Source organism: Meleagris gallopavo, chromosome Z (genome assembly GCF_905368555.1).
Source record: "Meleagris gallopavo chromosome Z, MGAL_WU_HG_1.1, whole genome shotgun sequence".
NCBI lineage: Eukaryota > Metazoa > Chordata > Aves > Galliformes > Phasianidae > Meleagris > Meleagris gallopavo.
The window spans coordinates 72837792-72859225 of NC_139435.1; the positions used below are offsets into that span (position 1 = coordinate 72837792).

At 40.5% G+C, this 21434-nt stretch overlaps 3 protein-coding genes and 1 long non-coding RNA gene across 10 annotated transcripts in view; 1 reads left to right on the top strand and 3 right to left on the bottom strand.

Annotated features, from left to right (window-relative positions):
• COMMD10 (COMM domain containing 10) overlaps positions 1 to 2020 on the bottom strand; it is a 100329-nt gene extending 98309 nt beyond the window's left edge. For 3 of the 4 annotated variants that reach the window (XR_014880279.1, XR_014880280.1, XM_085212598.1), the window contains exons 1-3: positions 1881 to 2020; positions 1650 to 1740; positions 1 to 111 (exon numbers count right to left, since the gene is read on the bottom strand). Coding sequence is in view for 2 of the 4 variants with exons in the window: in XM_085212598.1 (XP_085068724.1) it covers positions 1 to 111; positions 1650 to 1740; positions 1881 to 1912 (234 nt within the window). In the remaining 2 variants the exon portion in view is untranslated. The remainder of the gene's footprint in view (positions 112 to 1649; positions 1741 to 1880) is intronic. The other variant, XM_085212597.1, reaches the window with a different exon arrangement.
• ARL14EPL (ARF like GTPase 14 effector protein like) lies at positions 46 to 10436 on the bottom strand. The gene is made up of 5 exons (XM_085212599.1): positions 10227 to 10436; positions 5734 to 5846; positions 4621 to 4733; positions 1881 to 4271; positions 46 to 111 (listed from the first exon to the last, which is right to left on the bottom strand). Exons 2-4 carry the CDS (start codon positions 5839 to 5841, stop codon positions 4019 to 4021), a joined length of 474 nt encoding a protein of 157 aa, XP_085068725.1. The 5' UTR covers positions 5842 to 5846; positions 10227 to 10436; the 3' UTR covers positions 46 to 111; positions 1881 to 4018.
• LOC146542383 (uncharacterized) overlaps positions 1974 to 21434 on the top strand; it is a 27369-nt gene continuing 7908 nt past the window's right edge. For 2 of the 3 annotated variants that reach the window (XR_014880281.1, XR_014880283.1), the window contains exons 1-2: positions 1974 to 2110; positions 18958 to 19082. This is a non-coding gene — a long non-coding RNA (uncharacterized LOC146542383). Of the gene's footprint in view, positions 2111 to 9821; positions 9891 to 11325; positions 11439 to 18957; positions 19083 to 21434 lie in introns of all 3 variants that reach the window. The other variant, XR_014880282.1, reaches the window with a different exon arrangement.
• The window catches only part of LVRN (laeverin), a 36078-nt gene continuing 33159 nt past the window's right edge, over positions 18516 to 21434 (bottom strand). The window contains exon 20 of one of the 2 annotated variants that reach the window (XM_085212594.1): positions 18516 to 20431. In XM_085212594.1, the coding sequence (XP_085068720.1) occupies positions 20285 to 20431 (147 nt within the window). In that variant the 3' untranslated portion in view covers positions 18516 to 20284. Of the gene's footprint in view, positions 20432 to 20467; positions 20753 to 21434 lie in introns of those variants that run through there. The other variant, XM_085212595.1, reaches the window with a different exon arrangement.

A 21434-nucleotide genomic window follows, 5' to 3' on the forward strand; every position in this document is an offset into this window, starting at 1 on the left:
CTGTTCCAAAATGAATGATATGGCTTCAAGAACTAGATGAAGATCTTGCTTCTCCAGCGAAAAAGCTATTCGAAGTTTTTCTTCTTCCTCTTCACTGAAGCTAGTTTCAGCCTGAAACACAAGAATGGTTACTGCTGACATTCTGTTCAGCCACCATGAATGTATCTGCCAAAACAAAGGCTCTCTCATCATTTTTATAAACATTACATTTCTCCAGTTTTCTTAACTGGAAAGAAAGTAAAGGCCTTCCGATCAGGAAAAAAAATAATCTAACTTATCTCACTGAAATTCAGGTTTAGCTTCTTATGAGATCCCGCAGCTTCTATCAGGATAACTTCAAATACACCAAAAAAAAAAAAAAAAAAGCTTTCTCCTTATGTTTGAGAGCATAAAAGAAAACATTTCTCTTTTGACTGTGTCAGATCACCACGTACAATAAACTTCCATAAATAAGAAGTGCTTGAATCAGACTCCAAAGAAAACAGGAAGCAAAAGCTGTTGTGTAGTTAATTCTGTAGGCTTCCTCCACTTCAGATTCTTGTTTTGAAAAATGACTGTTCTGTGATAGAGAAAATAAAGCCTTAAGCAAAGCATGCTGCTTTGTAAGTTGGATTTAAATATAGTCCATACTATACCACATTACTGAAAATTACTATAAGTGTGAAGTGTGTTGTACTTTTACATACAGCAGTCATGATTACTGTAATAAATTAAACAGTCCTTTAAACGCAGATATTGTCATCCTTTAAAATGCACTTACTATGCTGCAAACATCAGAATGCCACATTTTGACCAGTTAATAGGCCAAAACAGGAGAGCTCCACCAAAAAAAGGCAATTGAGCTGACGGAATAAACAAGATAAGGCAATCACACCAAAACGTCAATCATCACAAAGTCTGCAGGTACAACATCAAAACAGAAGTGTTACTTGAATGATCAGCTTTTAGAAGCAGATGCGGAGTTCCAGGCATCTGCTCTGTTAGTAAAGTAAATTAACTGAAGGGCTCCAAGGCCTCCATCCCCAGGCCAGGTACTTTGGGAAGGCAACAGGAAGATCCACGAGATGGATCTCATTAACTCAGCTTACTCTTGTCAAACCTCATTCATGTTAAAAGCTATTAATCTGGTACTGAGCACCAAAAAAGTTAGTGATGCTTTCTTAACGAGCTAGCATCCACTCAGAACAACTGAGACAGCTCCACAGTAATAGCAGCATCCAAGCCAGCATTTCTGGAAGGGAGAAATCAGAAACAGAATTAAGTAATGAAAGAACCCTCACAGTCCCTGAGTCGCAGCCACAAACAAGCTTTTACTTCTACCTGCGCTTCTCCCACCCTGCACTGCTTTAGTGCCAGCTTGCACGTGAGCATAATACAAACTTCATATTTCAGTAAACACAGAACAAAGGGATATGTGAACGCGATCTCAAGAACACAGCTGAAAGAAGTCCTCAACAAAAGCACCTGTGTTCAATCATTTCTCTTACAGTTCCACATTTAAATTTCCTTTGACGTTTCGGGACGACGCAGTGATGCCAAACTGCGGATTTTACGCCTAACGCACAACGAAGAACAAGCAAATAAGCATATAAATGATCGGCAAAGGTAACAAACGCGTTGACAGAACGGTTCCGAGCCGCGCCGCCCACCTTCAAATGCAACCTCTGCAGCAGGCGGGACAGGAGGCGCGGGAACCGACCCGAGTCCACGGCGTTGAGCAGCAGCACGGCCCTGCGAATGCTATGCGGAAGCAGAGGAAGAGGTCAGGCCGCAGCAAGCCCCGCCGCGCTCCGCTGCCCTCACCCCGCAGCGGCGCTCAGGCCGGGGCGGGCGGAGAGCGGGGAGAGGCGCTGCCCCCACAGCCGCCTCCACGCGCCTACCTGTCCGTCTGAGGAACCACGGCCGCCGCCATGGCTGTCGCTGCCGCCCCGCCCCACGTCAGCGGCGCGGCGGGGCGTGCCGGAAGGCGGTTTGCAGTCTCTTGCGAGGGGCGGCTATGGTATTTATGCTGTGTTTTGTCGTGCTGTTTTTTAATGCTTATGCTTAAACGCTTGCATCTGGTCACGCGAAGGGGAGAAATCGAGGCTGCAAAGCCTACACCTGTGCATCGGTGAGCATTTGGTCTGATGATTGTAATGTGTGTTTCCCAAGACCAAACAAAATGATCCACTGAAGCATGTGTGGTTTATTTTAAAATGTCTTAAGATTATGAGTAACGTTTTGAAGGAGGAACTACAATAAGCATTACTATTACTAAGTAAGAAGTGTAGAGCTATAGGGACTGTAATAATGCTGGTACAAATATTTGTCAGACAAATATTTATTGAGGAACCACCAGTCTGTATTTCTTCAGCCAAGCTTCTGCTTTTCCCACTGAAGTTAATCAAATCTGTACGCTGTTCTCCTTTTGATGCATATAGAGTTCTGTTGTGCCTTTACGGGAGATATTAAAAGGCTAGAGAAAATTATCTGGAAAAGAGTTCAAAGCTGGTTTGGTTTTTGTTTTTTGTTTTTAACTGTTTTCTGTGCTTGCACAGTTCAGAGGCTGGCAAATTGATGGCGTTCTTATCTCAACAAATGCTGGCATGTACTGAAATAAGTTCAGTACTGGCGCAAGAGTCATTTTTCTTTAACTGATGCAATAGGATTGAGCGGTACCTTATATACTGTCAGGTCTTCATGTGCACGGGAATCTTGTAATGCTTCACTGCAATATTTAGACCTTGCTTTAAGGAAAAAGAAGTAATCTTCATTTTCTGCCTGTTGTTTTACAGTGATAAAAATCTGTTGTATTGCTAGGGTCCATTTCAGAGATATTGGTATACATATGTAATTGTAGGTTAACACTTAGGGAATCCTTAAATAAAAGGAGTTTTATAAACAAATGTTGGTTTTGATTTACAAGAGGGATTTACAAACAGTGGATGAAAGAAAAATCAGCATCATTTTGCCATTTTCTCAGTACAGAAACAGGCTCACGAGGGACTAGTCATCTAGGTGGTCAGCTGCACAGCCTGAACATACAGGTGTCCCAGCTTCTTGTGGTGATTTTGACATTTGATTTCAGATACACGTGGTCTGCCTTCTCCTTCAAAACTTCCATCTCCTGGCTCATTTGATAAAGCTTTAGACATTCTTTCACTTTAGTGCACTGTCATATCCTAAAAGTCTTAGCGTTTAATAGCTTGGCTTTTTTGTGGTCAGTTTGAGCTGTATATATGTAAGGAGACCTGCTGATTTTAGGGGGATTATTAATTTTGTATTTTTTAAATCCTTCTTTAGCAGTGAAAACTTCTTCACTAAAACTATAAACAAATTGTTCAGTAGTGCTTGTCTTCAGCATCTAACTGACTAGCTTAAGATCTGTTAGAGTTAGAAATGGAGCCAGACAGCAAGGTTTTGCACATAGCTATATTTACTTATCTGAGTTTTCAAGTTTGTACCTAGCAGAACATGCTCAGTGGAGCCTTTAGAACAAAAGGATCTCAAACCAAAAGGACTCCCAATCCCTTAGGAAGTTAGTAGAGGAAAAAACATCTTTACTTTCATAAAAATTTTAGGCAAAAACAATAGGCAGGAGAAAAAAACAGGAAGATAAATTTAATCAGTTTTTAGGCAAGAGGCTAACAGATGATATCTTCACTAGGCTGGGCCCCAGGGAGGGAGTGGACTTCCTTATGGGTGAGGTTTGGCTGGCACATTGGGCCCTCAGTAACCCAAAGAGGGGAGTCACCTATGACATCAACCCTTCTCCAGGCACTTGGGCAGATGAGGTAGGCAGGGAGGGGATTTGCTCTTTGGTCTACCCTGTTTCAGGAAGCCTTCTGTGCAGTGACATCATCCTTCCACAGCAAAATGTGCCTGAGTCAGAGCTGAGAGCCTCGGTACAATTTTACTTAACATGAAATGTATAAGCGTGCTGACTAGACATCAATAAAGAAGCACAAACAACATTGACAGACATTTCATAACTCATAAAGCTGAGATTCATTATGATAAAAATGAAGAAAGAAGAATTTCACTCAGATACAAAGTTATTGGAACAAAATTCTGGATCAGTAGGAAATGGGAAAGCATTGATCACATTCCCGTCTTCAGCCTCAATTGTATCATAAACCCACTTCCTATTGCAGCGACATTCTGGCCCACACTTAGTTGAGTTGCATTTGGGGCAAGGATAGAAGCAACCCAGGCAGTTCTCATCCAGGCAGTCACACAAATCAATGTTACTCCCAAGCAGCCGGCCGTGACTGTCATACATATTCGGAGTTCTACAAAAGCAAAGAAACAGTGATTCTCGGGGAGAAATTTGACATTTTTAAAGCCTAAACCCAGCAAATGTGGAAAACACCTATCCAAAAACAAATATTTCCTTTTCAACACCTTTGCAGCTCAGTCAAAATAACAGTGTTAGATCCTAATTGAAATAGGCACTGTGTGTATGCTGAAGAAGTCAAAATCTAAGTCACACAGAAAAAGTTTATTTTCCCTGTGTAGCTTTCACATGTAATAAGAAATCTCTGAAAAATATTAATGCTCTTATTCACTCCATTTATATTCAGTAAACAGCATGAAAACCATTTTTAAAAGCAAAATTTGTAATAAATTAATACATCTTACTTGGGTTTATCAAAACAGTCTTGTTTCATGCGTGTTTTTTTTCTCTGCACTCTAGTTGCACGATTGAAGTCAGCTATCTCAGGTCCTTCTTGTGGTTCCTTCTTAACTTTTGGCTAAAAAAAAAAAAAAAGAAAGAAAGAAGAGCAAGGTTATAATTTTTGTAACTATAGCAAGCACTTATTAGCTACCAAATGCCTTCACTGGCTTCCAAATGGCATTAAAATTAGTATCTTTGCTAACTTAACACAGGTAGGAAGATAAGGCAAAGCTCTACATAAAACTAAGATCATGGTTTTACGACTATTTGTTTGTGTAGCTGTTAATTGACTATTGCCTTGATAGAATGAGGAACATAATAGGACTCTGGGTATAGGTTCTTACTCTGATACAGTGGCATGGTTTGAAAGTTGTCTTGGGGAGGCAGAAATCATGTACTTTTTTCTTCAGTTTATCCATAATATTAAAAAGTATGTATAATTATAAACATATTGACTAGATTAGCCCTTATCTTCACTTTTCCCTAGGTTCATATAGACATGCTTTGTCTTAGCAGACTGAGGGCAAAGGAAATATCTGGAGGATCAGCTAGTGCAGGAAGGGAGCACTAGGCAACTGAGGTCTAAGAGAAAAGCATGAATAAAATTGAAGAAGCTAAACTAAACGTCTTTAATAGAGACACACAGCTTCTGAGAAACAAGAGAAAGACATCACTGATGCTGTGTATTTTCTGTTGAATTCTCATAAAGATGTATTGGGCTGTCTCCTACATTATGCAAACATTTCTCCTTTGGAGTTCGGGTAAATTTCTGGTGCAGAAAATATACTTCAGCATCACTGCTGTCTGTGATCATAAATAATGCAATTTCAAGTTGGAAATATAATACGCTGTGGAGATAACTCTCTCTTTAAGAATACTTCTTTATTTCCTCTCTATTTCATTAAAGCTTGGAAGTGCTTGGCCCTTTAAATTACTGCACTGCAAACTCAACTATTTTACAGTGGTTTTAGTGGTATTTTCCTATTGACTCTAGCTTTTAGCTTTTATAATTATTGAATAAATTGAAGGCAAATAGTAAGGATCTTGGCAATAAAACAGTACTGGAGAAGTCATACCAGTTGTTCTGCTGTCATTTTGTCTGCAGCAGGACAGACAGATTCTTCTGCAGATGTTTTCTGGGCAGTGCTGCTTTTCTTTTCATTTTCTTCCATGTGGTCATTCATGTCACCTTTATGAAATACATGCATGTTAGACACACATGGAAGTGTGAGATTCACTGGACTGTAAGAAAAGTTTTTGAGGGCAGTAAGTGATGCCCACGGTAGACTTTTGTGTGTTCTTCACCAATATCACCAAAAGGCATAACAAATTGTGGCTCAGTATCAGGCTTGATTTTAAAATTGCATTACAACGATACACCTAATACAAAAAAAAACAAAGGCTGAATCACACAAGCTACTTTGGTTTTAATCATTAAATAAAGTTCAGAAAATCTCGTATGTTTGAGTAACGCAAAACTGTTAATTCAAAGAAATTTCATCATCTTTGACTCTACGTCACTGCGTTGACACCTTAATGTAAACGTGAAGAGCATTATTCTCACATGAAGCATATAAGCAGTCCGTGGCGTTCAGTGAAGACAACAGACGCATGGGTTGCCACTTCGCTTGCCAGCAGGTGACACTGTTGTGCTAGCTGTTAGGCTCCCAAATTGCGCAGGCCAGCAGGTTACAGAGCAGAGTGGCTTTCAGCTTACAGCCAAATTACTAGAAGAAAACTTCCTGCCCTTTATTCTCACCCCTTAGCTTTGTGAGAGGTTTTGCTTAGAAATACAACGTGCAACTTTTAGATGAAATAGAAATAAAAGTGCCTCGCTCTGCTATCAAAGCACTCATGAGGACTATGGGTTCTGTGAATCTTTTTTCCAAACACCAACCAACTCCTCTATCTCACAAAGAAATAGTGATGGCAGCTGTTCAGGATAGATGATAACTGCTTATTGTAGGATGATAACTCCTCTTGTGAAGACTCTTACTTAAAATGTAATACAACGTAAACAGCTCCAGTGTCTTTAACATTAATGCCAAACAGCATCAGCTTCGTTTTGGTGTTCTTGAAAACCTTCCTTAGGTATTACCCAGTCACTCCCACTGTCTCTGAAAAGTACTGCAGTGATCTCTGCCTGGTTAGCTTTCACATTAAGATTGTTGCTCAAGTCCTGTCTCAGAGATCTTTGTCTCACCATTGCTGGAAGGTCAGTACATCTCTGAGAGAAGCAAGAGAAGAGTTTAGGCATTTAGTTCCTCTCTGCAACAAACGCAAGGTTAGCAATGAGAAGAAAGTGACACTGTCGTAACAGGAGGGAAGTTTGTTTTATTTTATAGTAAGCAAAACACCAGCCCTTAGTTCCAGAGAGGGTTTCCCTTTCTCTTCTTCAGTGATGTGAAGAATGACACTCTTCACAACAGGATGCTCTGGAACAAATTTTAGCCCTGGGACTCAGACGTCTTTTTGGGATTAGACAAGTAAAGCTAATGGGGGATCATCATTTGCTATCTGAGGGAACCTGCTTCTCTGGCTTTTTTTTTTTTGCTAGAGATCCACAAATAAAACAAGAAAGAATATTCACAGGTGAATACTGCTTTCCAAATGCACTGCACTTGCACTCCTGATACAGATTGCTTCCTGCATCTCCTTTTATGTCCAGTCGTGCATCCAACACTTTATCAGTATGTATGAATGTCATCTTTGCCTGTTAAATTACAGTGTGCAGGGATCAGGAGAAGTATAGCCATCAGCACATACCAATGTAAGCACACAGAATTCACAGTGTCCTTTTGTGTCATAAATATTCAACCTCTTTGGAAGCAGTCCTAGCAGTTATCTGGAGCCAAACGTCCAATATCAGAAGCATATTTAAAATCCTGACAGAAAAGGAAAAGGCCAGCATCATTTTCCAAACAACATATTTCAAATACTCTTGCATCTCCTCAGTGAAAATATTCTGCATAGAAAATGTGGTACATTTCTGTCACCATGTATGTTATAAATGGAAAGTTTTAAAATTTAACCTCCAGGAAAGACATTAAAAAATGAAGTAGAGTGGAACTAGGAAACTCTATAAGATTCATATACTTGTAGACTGATTTTTCTTTCAGATCATGTCCAGAAAGGGATGAGGAAAAGAGGGAAACTATGAGATATCCACTTTAAAGTCGCACAATTTAATTATCCAAAGGAAAGGATGGTTTTACCTGATACAGTGTTTATCCATCTAATATAAGTGAGCTTTTGGTCTGCTGTGTCTAGTTGTAACGATAATTGTCAGCAGAACTGAACAGACTAGTTCAGTAGGCTGTTTTGGGAATTCTGGTCCCCATTCGATATATCTGTTAGCACCATGGATTCATCAGCACCAGGCACGGTTGATAATTTGTCTATTATATTTTCTTGTTTGTTCTCCATTCTGTCCAGCTTTTCAGCTACTTTTGCAATGGCTGAAACACAAGCTCGTAGAGGGCTTAAATGTAACTCGAAATCTTGAAGTTTATTAACCAATTCATATATTCTTCATCTCTTTCATTATTCATCTTTTCCCTCTGCCATACATTGCTGCAAATGTGCTGGCGTACCTTTCTGGTGCGGTCTTTGTGAATGTACGCCACATGTTTGGTGTACACCTGACTCTCTCAGGATCATGCTCTTGGTCTAGCTCGTCAGGAATGAAATCGGGGCTATGTAGTGTTTCCACCACAGCATATTCTCTTAAATAACGGGTGCCTTCTTCCATATCAGCCCATTTCTTTTTCTCAGGCATCGGATCGTCTTTGAAGGGGTATCTTTCTTTTACAGCTAACAACATCCGCTTCCAGAGGATAAAGGCCTGGTTCTGGCACGTACTAATACCTCTGTCAATGGCCGAGTCCCTAGCAATGCCACCCAGTTGGCAAGCTTCTCTGCTATCTAGCCACACACTATTGGCCCCATTGTCCCAGCATGAAAGTAACCAGGTGGCAATAGGCTCATTTGGATGACGTGAGAAGTCTTTTTTCAGACTTCAAATTTCATTCATTTTCAGAGATCGATCAACAATGGTAACGATATCTTGCTCACCTCTTACTCTTTCAGGACTTCTTGTTGCCCTTGTAGGCGTTGGTGACTGTGGTCTTACTGAGGGTCCCTCCCCTGGACTCAGGGATGCTTCTCCTGGATCTCAGAGCCACTCCTCTGGACCTCTTTCCTCCTCTTTCTTCTCTTCTAACTGAGTCGAGATTCGTTTCGTTTTTTGTCCTCTTACAGGGGCAACTGACATCAATTGTGGTGCCTCCTGTCGTTGATCAGATTGGTCAGTTGCAATGCTCTCATCCTCCAGCTCAGCTTGGAGCCTGTCTCGTTCAATTATGAGAGTATCTAGCTCAGATTGGAGGGTGTCTTGTTGAGATTGAAGACTGTTGAGTTTGGATTGCAGGGAGTTTTTCTAAATTCGGAGGGCATCTCTCTCAGATTGGAGGTCTTTTCTCTCGACCAGGAGACTCTCTGGCTCATTTTGTACTGTTTCCCTGAGATTCTCTCTTTCAATTTCACAAATTCTCTCCCTCTCCAGGATAATATTGAATAAGGCCCGATAAGCATTAGCCAGGCCCCAAATCATTTGTGCCTCCTCAGATCTGCCTGATCTGCAACATTCGTGTCTCAAATATCTGTTTAAGCTCTCAAGATCTTTCAGGTGTTCAGGAGTGACATGACACCGAAGATTTCCATCTCCCTAAAGTCTCTCCTAGGCCTCTCTACAGTCCCTGCCACTCAGTATTCTCTGGTTTTGGGGAGGACTTCCTCAAAATATAATAAATACAAACACTGAGCAAAATGATGAGCAGTACATTCAGGGAGATTAACAACGTGATCAGGTGAGCATTCAAAAGCTGCATAAAGGATTCAAAGGAGAGTCTGGAAACCTGCTTAAAAATCCCCAGTCCTGTAAAATTAGCAGCTCTCTCTGGAATTGTAAGCCACATTGTAGGCAGATACCACGTAGTTATTTCCATCAGTGTTTTCAATCGATTGTATATACCTATTGCTCCATAGAGCAAAGTGGCGAACTCAATTAAGGTCCAGTATGTTTTGAGCATTAAAAAAGAAAAAACAGTGGCATGCAGTCCCTTGAAAGACTCAGAAGAGAAAGTTTTTTTTTTTTTCTTTACAGAAGCAAGATAGCAAGGCTCAAAGTTTACAAATATCCTAGAATATTGGCAGTCCGCCTGGACTTCTCAAGGTAACGTTTTCAGAGAATACCGGAGAAACAGATACACTTTCCCATTGAAGTTCTGTGAGAGCAGAGAGAGATTCGTTCTAAAAAGCTAAAAGGCAACTGTTGCCCGCATTCTCCACCAAGAATGTCAATGGTTTACAGCTGGTTTGGCCCAGTTCCGTGACTAGCAGGGCAGAGGGATCCGCGGATCCGCGCCTTCGGAAAAGGGAAACAGGGAACCCCAAAATAATTGATAACAGTGGCAACAGTCTGAAATGAAACAACCTAATTTACTAAATATAGTATCAGCAGAATATAATGAGAGAGAAAGAGTGTGTCTGAAAGGTAGATAGGCCTCACCACAACACTGAAGTGAGAAGTGCAGTCCAGTTGAGCCGATGAAGAAAAGGAGACAGAGAAGCACCGACGGAGAAGCACAGGCGAAGAAAACATCAGGTGACCTTGCCAGGAGTTATATCTCCTCGCTGACCGCAAAGTCCCCTGGGGAAATGTAGTTCTTCTCCTCTGGACAGGCACCCAGAACTTGAGCATCAGCAGTCAAACCCCCAGTGCATTACATGATGTTGTGATGTGGAATACTGATAACCAAAAATCATAAAACCATGACAATAATCCAGGGGCAATGCATTAAAAAACTGGTAATTACCATTTAATATTTCATATTAATATGTCTTTAGAGGACAGTCATCAGTTGCACTCTTCTTCCCACAGAATTTCTGCTCCTCTACACCTTTTAAACATAGCTAAATCTTCCTGAATGTGAGCATCCATATCTCAAAGCACTGCTGTTACTAAAGCATATGGCTAAGACACAGCAATTGCAGCATAGACCCTTGGCACAGTTAAAGCAAAGCTTTTAAAAGCAAATTAGGCAAAGAGGAAAATCAGAGTCTGCATTATATTAAAAGAGACTTGATCTTATCCAAGTGACAGATGTTTTTATTCAGGGAACAGTTTCAGAAGATGTTGAGATTTGGAAGGAACTGGGTCTGTTTAGGATTTTCATAAGAGAAATATTTTCCTGTATTGCTCTTTCAATAATTCAGTATTCCTATCTATGATCCTCACACTGTCCAAATATTTCAGCTAGTGAAATGTGATGACCGTTGTTCAGACACTCCAGGCTGCTTGATCTCAACAGCCTAAAGTTGTACATACCCCTGCAGAGTTTGCCAGAGTGATTGCACGTTGTTTTCAAGCTGCATATGTTCACTCCTAGATTAGACTGGGACATTTCAGTTGTCACATCTTTCTCACAACGTAGTTCTGCACAGATGTTGTTGTACATTCACACAAGCATCTTGAAACCTCTGTAGAAAATCTGGTGACAGCTTAATTAAGAATGTGAGTAGATTCATATTCCTTAGAATTAATTATGGGCTGATCTGTCAAGATGTGAAAACACCACTCATTAACTAGTTCCTGCCTTCTCTTGTAGCCCAATATGTATATCTATGTTCAGAAGATGGCCTTTGGTTGAGCAAGAAAACACAGACAAGATAAAGAAATAGGCCTCATCTCTTCCAGCTCAGCAAATTTCCTGAAAAACTCGTAAGTGTGGTGAGAGAGTAATGGTCCATCCCATGAGTGGAGTCTAGAGAGCACATCTCACCCTTTCCCAATAAAACAAATCAAATCCTCGTGAATTTTCCCTTTCAATCCAAGAGTCTTTCTGCCTCCCTTGAAGTAAAGAATCCTGTAGCTGAATTCTAAGAGACAATGATCTGGTTGTCCTGAATAGGCAGAATAGATCTGCTGGGATCACCTTCCAAATATTTAGAGTTCTGAAGGGGATATGTTCAGATCAGAGCAGAGAGCAAAAGAGAAATGAGGTTACTAAGAATTTTATATTGTATATATATATACATATATACATATAATGTATACATATATTATATTTATAAGAATTTTATATTGTACTTACCAGAGAAAGAGGCTGGCACAGTGTGGGTTTCTTGCTGTATAATTCCTCTGATTGTGAGAGTATGACGTTAGTCCCACAGTGACTGAAACAGAAAACAATAATCAAAATAACACTCCCCGGAGAAGCAGGTTGAAGACTGCCAGGTAACTATCTTTTAAATAGTACTTGTCAAAAAAAAAAGTACAAATGGACAACCTGTAAGTCAATCAGGACAAGAGTCCTCATGCATTACCTTCCATTCATCATATGTGAGTAAAAGCATAAGCTTTTTTTTTTTTTTTTTTTTAAAAAAAAAGGATAAGTAAATGACAAATATTGTGGTTACTATAGCATTTTACAAAAATTAAGATTTTTCTCAAGCAAACAAGTGAAATGTCATTTTGTACCACTTACCATTTAGACAAAATATTTTGGGTTTTGTTTGTCATCTCCAACAGGCAAAAGTGAGCAAATAAATATGTTGCCTAATAGCTACACTGACATCACAGCTTCCTAGTTCAGCTTGCTATCCTTCAGTATTGTTTGTTTCACCGGGGGAGACAATTGAGGCTCCACCTGTTACTTCCAGATGCCAACTCTTAGCATGGTACATGCTTTGCTGGTTACCATTACTCTTCCCTATAACACAGTCAAACCCTAAAGAACATACAAAGCTGTCAAGTCTCATGAACTCTCCTGTTCTGCTTAGGCAAATACATTTTAACTACATAAACTACATCCATCCATTCTCTGATTATTTCACAAATCAGTCTAAGGGCAAGTGAATTTATTATTTATTTACTGTTTTATTTTCTTTCACTCCAAATACTGTTAAAACCGAAATTTGATGTAACATTCTAGCAAGAAAGCTAGATGATTTAAGGGCTGCTACACATAAATTTGTTTTGTTTACACGCTGTTTTCCTTATCATGAAAAATAAAATAGAAATCCCTCGGGGGAAAAAAATAAACTCTCCAAGGTATTCCTAGAACAGCAAGAAACAAACAAAGAACTATAACTTGTTTTGTTCTCCTACACATTTTCCAGTATTTGGATTTTTCTATACCTTATATAATCCAGAATACAGGTATTAATGACCTTATAACAACAAGAACAATAACAACAAAACAAAAACAAAAACAAAAAAAGAAGCATTATTAAATGACCTAATGCTTAATGTCTCATTTTCTTCAGTTTGGTCTCTTTGCTTTTGTTAATACTTACGTACCAGTTCCTGAACTTTTGCTGAACTTTATGAATTAATTATGATTCCTATTTTAACTATTAACTATCAGCCTGAAATCTAATGAGAATAGTTTATACTGAATGTGTTAGGCCAAGAGGTTATGTACATAAATTCAAACTGTTGGTGACATTTTAAAAGATTGATGCTGGTGGAAAATCTCCCAGTGGTGAAAGAAAGAAAGGAAGAAGGAGAGAAAGAGAGAAAGAAAGGGAGAAAAAAAAGAAAGGAAGAGAGAAAGTGGAAGAAAGGAATATTAAGAGAGAAAAATAGAGAAGAAAAGTAGACAAAGTTAGAAACATCAGGATATATGTAACTTCTTATAAGCTTCCTGGCCATTATCCAATATCCAGTTGTTTGCTTTGCAACATATTTGTTCTTTGTATAGCCTTTCCCTGCAGCTAATGGATGACACTAATCTTCTGTGTTACAAGATCTCTAAATGCTGTCACTTGCTCAGCTCATTTCACTGAGGACCCGTGACCTGTGCAACATGGTCAGGGTTATATCAGTGACAGCATACACAGGCATCTACTTAAAAGCTTACTGTTGTGTTTTAGCTGTGGTTGGCAGCTCAGCACCACACAGCCACTCACTCACTCTGTTCACAGTAGGATGGGGGACAGAATCTGTAAGGCAAAAGTGAGAAAAGTCATGGGTTGAGATAAAAGTGGGTTACTAGGCAAACCAAAAGCCATGCATACAAGCAAATTAAAACAAGGAATTTATCCACTTTTTCCTGTCAGAGGGCAAATGGCCAGGTACTTCCAGGAAAGCAGGGCTCATTACATGTAATGGTCTCACTCTGAATAACCCACTTCCTCCTTTGCCCCAACGCTTTTATTGCTGAGCACAACCGTATATGGTAGTGGACACCTCTTTCGTTATCTGGGGTCAACTGTGTTCCTTCCCAGCCTCTGGTGCTCTGCCAGCCTCCTTGCTGGTGTGGAAGCCTGATAAGCAGAGAAGTCTGTGACTGTGAGCAAGCATTGCTTAGCACCAAATGAAGCATCATCATATTGCCAGCACAGTTAAAACTGTGCAACTTCTTTGCTTCAGTGAGAGCTGCAGTATAAACTTCATGCCTGCCATAATTCCAGATTTCTGTTTCATCTCTCAAAATACAGGAGCATTATTCAAGCATCTCAGGACCAATGCCATTGTTTTATTCTGTAGGCATATTGAACTAATAATTTCAGTGAGCTTTCCCTAGCACAAATGTCTTCCACCACTAAATTCCAATAAGTAAATCAAAGAGTTGCAACCAGTTGGAAACACATTGCTGCTGGTAGTTTTTTTGGAGAACAGCAGCAGATAAGGCTGGGTACTTCTTGGGGCAGTACTCCTCATGCACCTGAGTGCATCTGCATCGTGCAGCTAACACAAAAGGGGCAGCTGAGAAGAAGAAATCACATTTCTCTGTGTTAAAAATGAGCCTGTGAGGACCTAATCCATTGATAAATAGTTTCCTTGGTGCTTCCTGGTTTCATTGTTAAAATGTAACACAGGTGATTGTGTTCAGTGGAAAAAGGGGGAAAAGATCACCACGGGCTCATTTTTATGACTGAAAAACGTTGTTTCTTGTCTCCAGCTGCACCACCCATACCCCTCCTCAGGGATTTCTGTCTCCTTTCTCATTTCTGAATGTCCAAATTAGCAACAGTCATTGAGGGCGTAGAACACATGGCAGAAAGGATGTGTATAAAGGCCCAGGAGACAATTATACTGGCCAAAATGTCATCGAGAAGAGGTTGTGAAAGGCTGGTGTGACCCACCATCGGAGACCTGTCATGGCTGCCAACCGCTCCAACCGACGGCTGCAGCCTCACAGGCAGGCCGTGGCCTACCACCACAGCCAGGCGTGTGCTGTCTCTGGGAAACAGTACTGACAAAAGGCCGGTGGGCATTACCTGAAGTGCTGCAGGTGCTGAGAGAGCTCACACAAGAGCGGGAAGAACGTGAGGAAGGTGCAGTGGAAGGAAACCTGCACAGACTGCCCTCAGCCTCTGTTCCCCGTGGCCCAATCCTGTCTGAGGAGGAGTTCAGCCTGGGGGGGAGCAGGGGGTTGCTCCAGTTTATAGTTTATGGTATAGATTCTCAACCTTTTCCTCTGTTTTTAGTCGGCAGTGAATTATACTCGTCCTCCTGTTTTGCTCGTGACTGTAACTATCAGTTGTCTCCCTACCTTTGTCACAAAGAGATGTTTCACCTCATTTTCTTCCCCAGTCCCATTGAGCACAAGGTAGGCGTATGACAGCTATACAGGTTCAGCCCACTGTATTCTCTCAGGTCTTTCCACCAGATAACTGTATCTAAAAAAAAAAAAAAAAAAAAAAAAAAAAAAAAACAGAAAATGGCACTAAGGGATAAAAACCTGTTTTTCCTGCTCCAGAGGAGCCCATGCACTTTCACATCAGGGGATGTGGAGGTGGCAGCTCTTTTTGACAAATATGAGACCCTACATAATGGGACTGTGGTGAGGCCACATCAGTGTTCACTAGATCCTGTCTCCTTTATCCACAGTGTACCCATGCTTTCTGGGACTTAGAACAACACCAGCATGATCAGGCCAGTCCTCCTGACATGTCTGTGAGCACTAGGTAGCCAGGCGGTGTTGGGATTGTGCTTCCACCACTCATGCTCCACAGCTGGCTGCTTTCTTCTCATCTGCCCCAAGAGCTCCTTGCAGTGCCAGGGAAGAAGAGGCATGAACCTGAACTTGGCAGTGGGACAGAAATACGAGGTGGCTCAGAGCAGAAGAGAGCTTGCACTCTTAAATGGCTGTTCAGGTCCTTTTCCTACCCAGAGCAGCTTGACTCATAGTGATGAAGAAGTAGGTGGGAAAAACAAATTTGCATCAGGGGCCCAAGCAGCAATACAGAATTTCTTTGTGCCATGCCTGACAAAAGGAAAGCTGGAAGCTGTGTGCTGTAGGGAGCTGGCAGTGATGGCTGCAGTGGAAACTTTGAGACTGGACTGGTCAGAACCACCAGGGTTTAGGTAGTGGAATGGCTGGCTGGCCAGGAACCACCCTCTGTCGTAATAGCTGTAAACAGACAGCTCAGAAATGGGTGAAAACAGCTAATCACACAAAATTACAGGCAGTCAGAGGTGTATGTGGCACCACTACTGAAACCTATTTAAGAAAGAGTTGCAGCCACAAAGGACAGAAGAAAACAGAGGAAATGAACTAGAGGAGACACCCGGAAGATTTCAGGAACAAAGCTGGAGATGTGCACTTGGGAGGAGGTACTTAAGCTGGAGGAAGGATGCCTGTGAGGGAACTGCAGCCTGTGGGCAGCTGAGGCCAGATGAGGGACACTGCTGAGGAGCTCTGGGTGACCCATGCTCGGCTGGGGACACATCTGTTGGTATTATTGACTATGGAAAAACAAAGAATACAACATAGTCCTTTGAAATACCTCAGGTTGAGTTACTCTAGGGTAAGAAACCATAGCACACAAGATGGAGGCTGAACATTTCAATTTTTACCCCATTTTCCTCATTCCCCTTGCTGCAGCTTCCATATCTTCATCATACTATTTTCTCTTTGGACCCATCATCTTTTTTCATCCTCTCCTCTCAGCTATTCTCTCAGGCTCCTTACTTTTTCCACTATGCAGTTTCTTCCCCATCATTATTAACTTCCCCAGACCTCCTGGTTGGTCGTGTGTGCATGCTGTAAAGGCAGAACAAGCTAAGTTTTTGACTTACATTCTCTCAGAGCAGAGAGCAGCAGCTGAGCCAGAAATAAGGTTTTTCCCAACATATCTTCTTTTTTTTTTTCCTATCAATGACAATTCCTCTCATAGGAACTTTCCACATACATACCCACCTATATCTTTACAAGTGCATGCTCCATAATGCCTACACAGCTTGTGTAAGTACTGTAAAAGCTTATTTCCCACCCATATCCTTATAATAATTTTCAGTGAACTTCCTTTCACCTCAACTCCCTTTGTAAAAGCAGTTTCCCCAGCTCAAACCAGATTCCTCCCATCCAACTCCCCTTGCTACAGCTCCCATTTGCCACTCTCAAACTTCTCTGCTCAACTTGTACTCAACAGCAGCAACAACTAGTTTTTGTACCTAGTTCTGTTTGAATGGCATCCCAATCCTCAGGCATGCCAATTCCACCACACAGCTTGGTGTCATCTCCAAACTTGCTGAGGGTGCACTGAATCCTATTGTTAGTGTCACTGATGAAGATTCTGAGGAGCACTGGTCCCAGTACTGACCTCTGAGAGACACCACTTGTCAGCAATACCAGCCATTGACCACTCTTTGTGTGTAATTATTTAAAAATTGTTTAATCCTTCTTTACACATCAGCTTTTTTAATTTTTATTTTTGTTCAGTAGAAAGAAGAAAAAGACCCAAAAAGAATAAGACAGTAGAAGAACAGTTAGAAAAGATGAGTTTACTCCTGATTGAAAAGAAAAGCTTTGACATAAAAGATTTACAGATTTTTTTTTATTTTTTTATTTTTTTTACTGAAGATTTAGTCCAGCAGCAACAACTTTCTCATGTTTTGTGTAGCCCATTTGCTGACTAATCGTGCAAAGCTGTTGATTGACTAGAGGGAAACACAAGTAAAACTCCTCTAGCTCATCGTAGCCTAGCTTTGCTGTCTGAATCAGCTTGGCGAAAATCCTCAAGACTTCACTCGGTTTGCTTAAGAGATGAAATGGTTTCAGCACAAACCTGGCTGTACCAGTTGTTAATTCTCCCAGAGATCCTCAGGTATCCTTACAATAACTACAGGGTTTTTTTTCTTGCACCAGCAGAGAGAACTGAAGATTCATTGCAGCTAATATGGCAGTGTTTACCATGGATGTAGTTAGCCTGTAAACAGAGGAAATCTCTTTGTGTCAGTAGGGCTGGTTTTTCATTCCTTTCTCCTCAGTGTGGTATTGAACATATTGGGTTTCTTACATTCCCACACAACCCTGTTTTCTATGTTAACCAGGGCGCCAGTACAGATAGCTTTGTCATAATATTATTACCATACAAATAAATAAATTGCATGAACTGAGGACCCCATAATAAAAAAATAAAATAAAATAAAATAAAGCAAATATATTTTGCTGACTGATTCTCTGGAGGTCTAGATTTTGTCTGTCCATCTCCCCTGAAACACTGTGTATGCGAGACGATTAAACGTGTCTATATTAGCTGGCAGATCTTTGCAGTAAGAATGGAAATACTTGGTGATGCTTCTGAGTTTAGTTAGGTTAGTTACACCTTGGTGGCATGGACAAAATGACCACCATTATGGAGTCTATGAGCAGAATCCCAAAAGCTCATCATCTCCTGGCTTAATTCCTTTAAAAATAATCCACTTCACAGATCCTCCAGGACTGTCCTGGGGATTAATGCATGGTAATAGAGAAGCTGGGAGGGTCTCTTCAAAAGCACATTCCTAATAAAACATAAATGTAAATGTAGACATATTAAGGAGAAACATTTACAGAAGGAAAAATAAAGTTTTAATAATAAAGCATTTTTTATTGTAATTAAAATTTGATGTTTCTTTAGTTCATCCCTCTCCACAGATCTGAATTCATTCACAAGCTTATGTTTCACTGTATTTATTATCCCCCATCCACTTTACAAATGTAGAAATGGAGTTACAGATTAAACGACCTGCCCAAGGCCACAGTGTAGATCATAAGCGAAACAGTATAAAACTTTTCCCACTTCAGCATGGTTTTTGCCAAAAACTTGAACCACGCCCTTTCTTCTGAGATTCAGGGAGAAACATACAAAAGAATTTAGGACTGCATCTGTGCATTAGGTTATTATTAGTAACATATATCCCCATGGACCACTTATTCAGTAGGAAGTAAATTTAGATGTAATATGAAAATACATGAGGACTGCTCTGAAAATAACACCTTTTGTTTTATTATGTTGGCCTACAGTGTCAGAGATGGATGTTGGTGGCATGGCAGTAGAGGCTGACCCTTCCCTTCAATTTTCCATCCCATGTTGCTCCCGTGTGGCAGATGGCAGCAGAGGGGCAGTCTGACAGAATGGCATCTGATATGTGAGTGTATATGAAGGGTGTGTCAATGAATTCGCAGGAAAATGTGAGGAAAAAATTGCACTCGCTGACATTCATTGATGCTGAACACTTACAGAGATCAAACAGTGTATGTCTGCATAGTGAGGTGCTGGATGGCGCATGCCAGCAGTGTTGACAGTGATATGAAAGACAAGCCATGTTCCAGAAGGGCATGCAGAACTGTCACACCACAGAAAATGAAGAGCGTTTCAGCCAGCTCATCCACGCAAATGAGCAGATTATGACCAGACAATTGTGAATAAGGCTTAATATTGGCTCCAATGCTTTAGAAATCATGGTGGTAATGTTGGAATACCTCAAAACGAAGCTGGAGGTGACAGTTTTCTGAATTGCATCGTTACCATTGACAAGATGTACGGTGACTGCTACAAGCTGGAGTCAAAACAGCAGTCTGTGGAGTGGGGAAATGTGAACTTGCAATCTAAGAGAAAGTTCAAGATGCAGTCCTCAGTAGGTAAAGTGATGTGAACTGTCTAGTGGGGTAGGAAAGGGGTGATCCTTCTGAATTTCCTGAAACCCACACAGACCACCAACTCTGACGTCTACACTGCAGTGCCAACTAAGCTGAAGGCTTGAACTTACAGAGGAAAGCCAGAAAAGAAGACAACCTTTCTCTTCCAATACGATAATGCCAGGCCCCTTACCAGTCTGAAGATCATGGAGAACATCGATAGTCTTGGCTGGACTGCCCTACTGCACCCACATCCATTTGGACTTATGAAAGTCAGACTGTGTGGGCAACATTTTCCTAGCAACGACGCCATAATAGCAGCTATGAAACAGTTGGTTTCCTCTGCCAGTACAGATTTTTATGAATGCTTGCTTTTGTCAAGAATGCACAGCTAATGTAGTGACTAGGTTGAAAGATAATGTTTTGTAGCTGAGAATTTGCTCTATCAAATGGTGTTAAGGTGCTCTTTGTATTTGCTGTAGTTTCCATTGTACTAATTAAGAGGAATTACTTTTGGCGGAACCTACATGAATCTTATTTCTGATCTGAAATCAGAATTTTTATTTTCTTTTTGAATTGGTTTAGCCTGAATATCCAGTTGGGAAGATAATCTCAGACATCATAAAGATTTCTTCTATCTTTAATTACATCTTAAAATATCGACGTGCTACTGAATCAAACTCTAAAATATACTGGAAATTATTTTCACCAATCAGTCGTCTATAATTTTATCTAGCCAATTAGCAACTCTAGTTAGAAGTTCCTTCCTTTCCACATTTTCAGTTTTTGCAGACTCCAGTAGTAGAGTAGCAGTTTCTCTCTCATCCTCTTCTAGTGTATTATTATAGAAAACCTGCAACTGAATAAATAAATGCATGAGGTTAGTCAATGCAATTTCACTTTGAGGAAACAGCTGTGTATCTGACAGATGTTTTACACAGAAGTACATAAAAAGAGTGGATGGGAGCAAGCATATTGATTTATGCTGGACAGAAAAGATCCTTACACACCAGGAATGTGCCCTTTTGCCATCATCTCTGTAAAAATGCTTCAAATTGCAGCCAGCTTCATTAGTACTAGTGGTACCACACAGTGTCTAGGACTAGTTGGGTAGCAGAATCCTCTTGGATTGGGTGCTGTCTCCTCTACAGTTACAAAGCAAGAAGTTTCTCCCATCAATCTAAAGAGCAGAAGACAAGAGAGGACTGAAGAACAGCAAAGAAACATACATAGATGGTGTGGAGGAATGTACAATGTGAGTAACGAGACAGATGTCCAGCAACCTTTTATTAACTTTCCTGTGGGCGTAATGAGGAAGGTCATCTCTACAAATGATAGACTTCAAAGAGGAAAATGAAGCAGAAATGATAATACTGGGACTCTGTTACAATCTGAAAGCTAACTGGAAGGCTGACACTGGACTATTGCTTTTGCCATCACAGGAAGCAAAAATTTTTTCCTGAAGAATAAAAGTTGAAAAGCTTCTACTTTATGCATGTCCAAGAGAGATTTATTTTATTTTAGGAGCTAAATCTCAGAATTGTTTTCTTCATTAACCATCCATTCTCTGTTATTTGCTGATGCATCTATCAATGACTGAAAAAGAGGAACAATTTTTTTCTTACAATGACAGATACTGGGAAGATACTACTTAGAGATCTATGAGATATAGAGACAGCACAAAAATTGCACAGCAGCTCAGAGAGAAGATAAAGAATATTTCTGGAAATAATTTAGGGATTGAACTGGAAGAAACAAGAAAAGAGAGTGGAACAAGCAGTGATAGTTATGCATTTGTGACAGGCACTAACATCTGGAAGTGTTACCGTGGTGAATAAACTGAAGAGAGATTATAGCCACCT

Coding starts and splice junctions, on each gene's coding strand:
- ARL14EPL (XM_085212599.1), bottom strand. CDS start 5,841: ATGAATGACCACATGGAAGAAAATGAAAAGAAAAGCAGCACTGCCCAG. Junction 4,734..5,733: donor AAATGACAGCAGAACAACTG/GTATGACTTCTC, acceptor TTTTTTTTTTAG/CCAAAAGTTAAGAAGGAACC. Junction 4,272..4,620: donor GACTGTTTTGATAAACCCAA/GTAAGATGTATT, acceptor TTGCTTTTGTAG/AACTCCGAATATGTATGACA.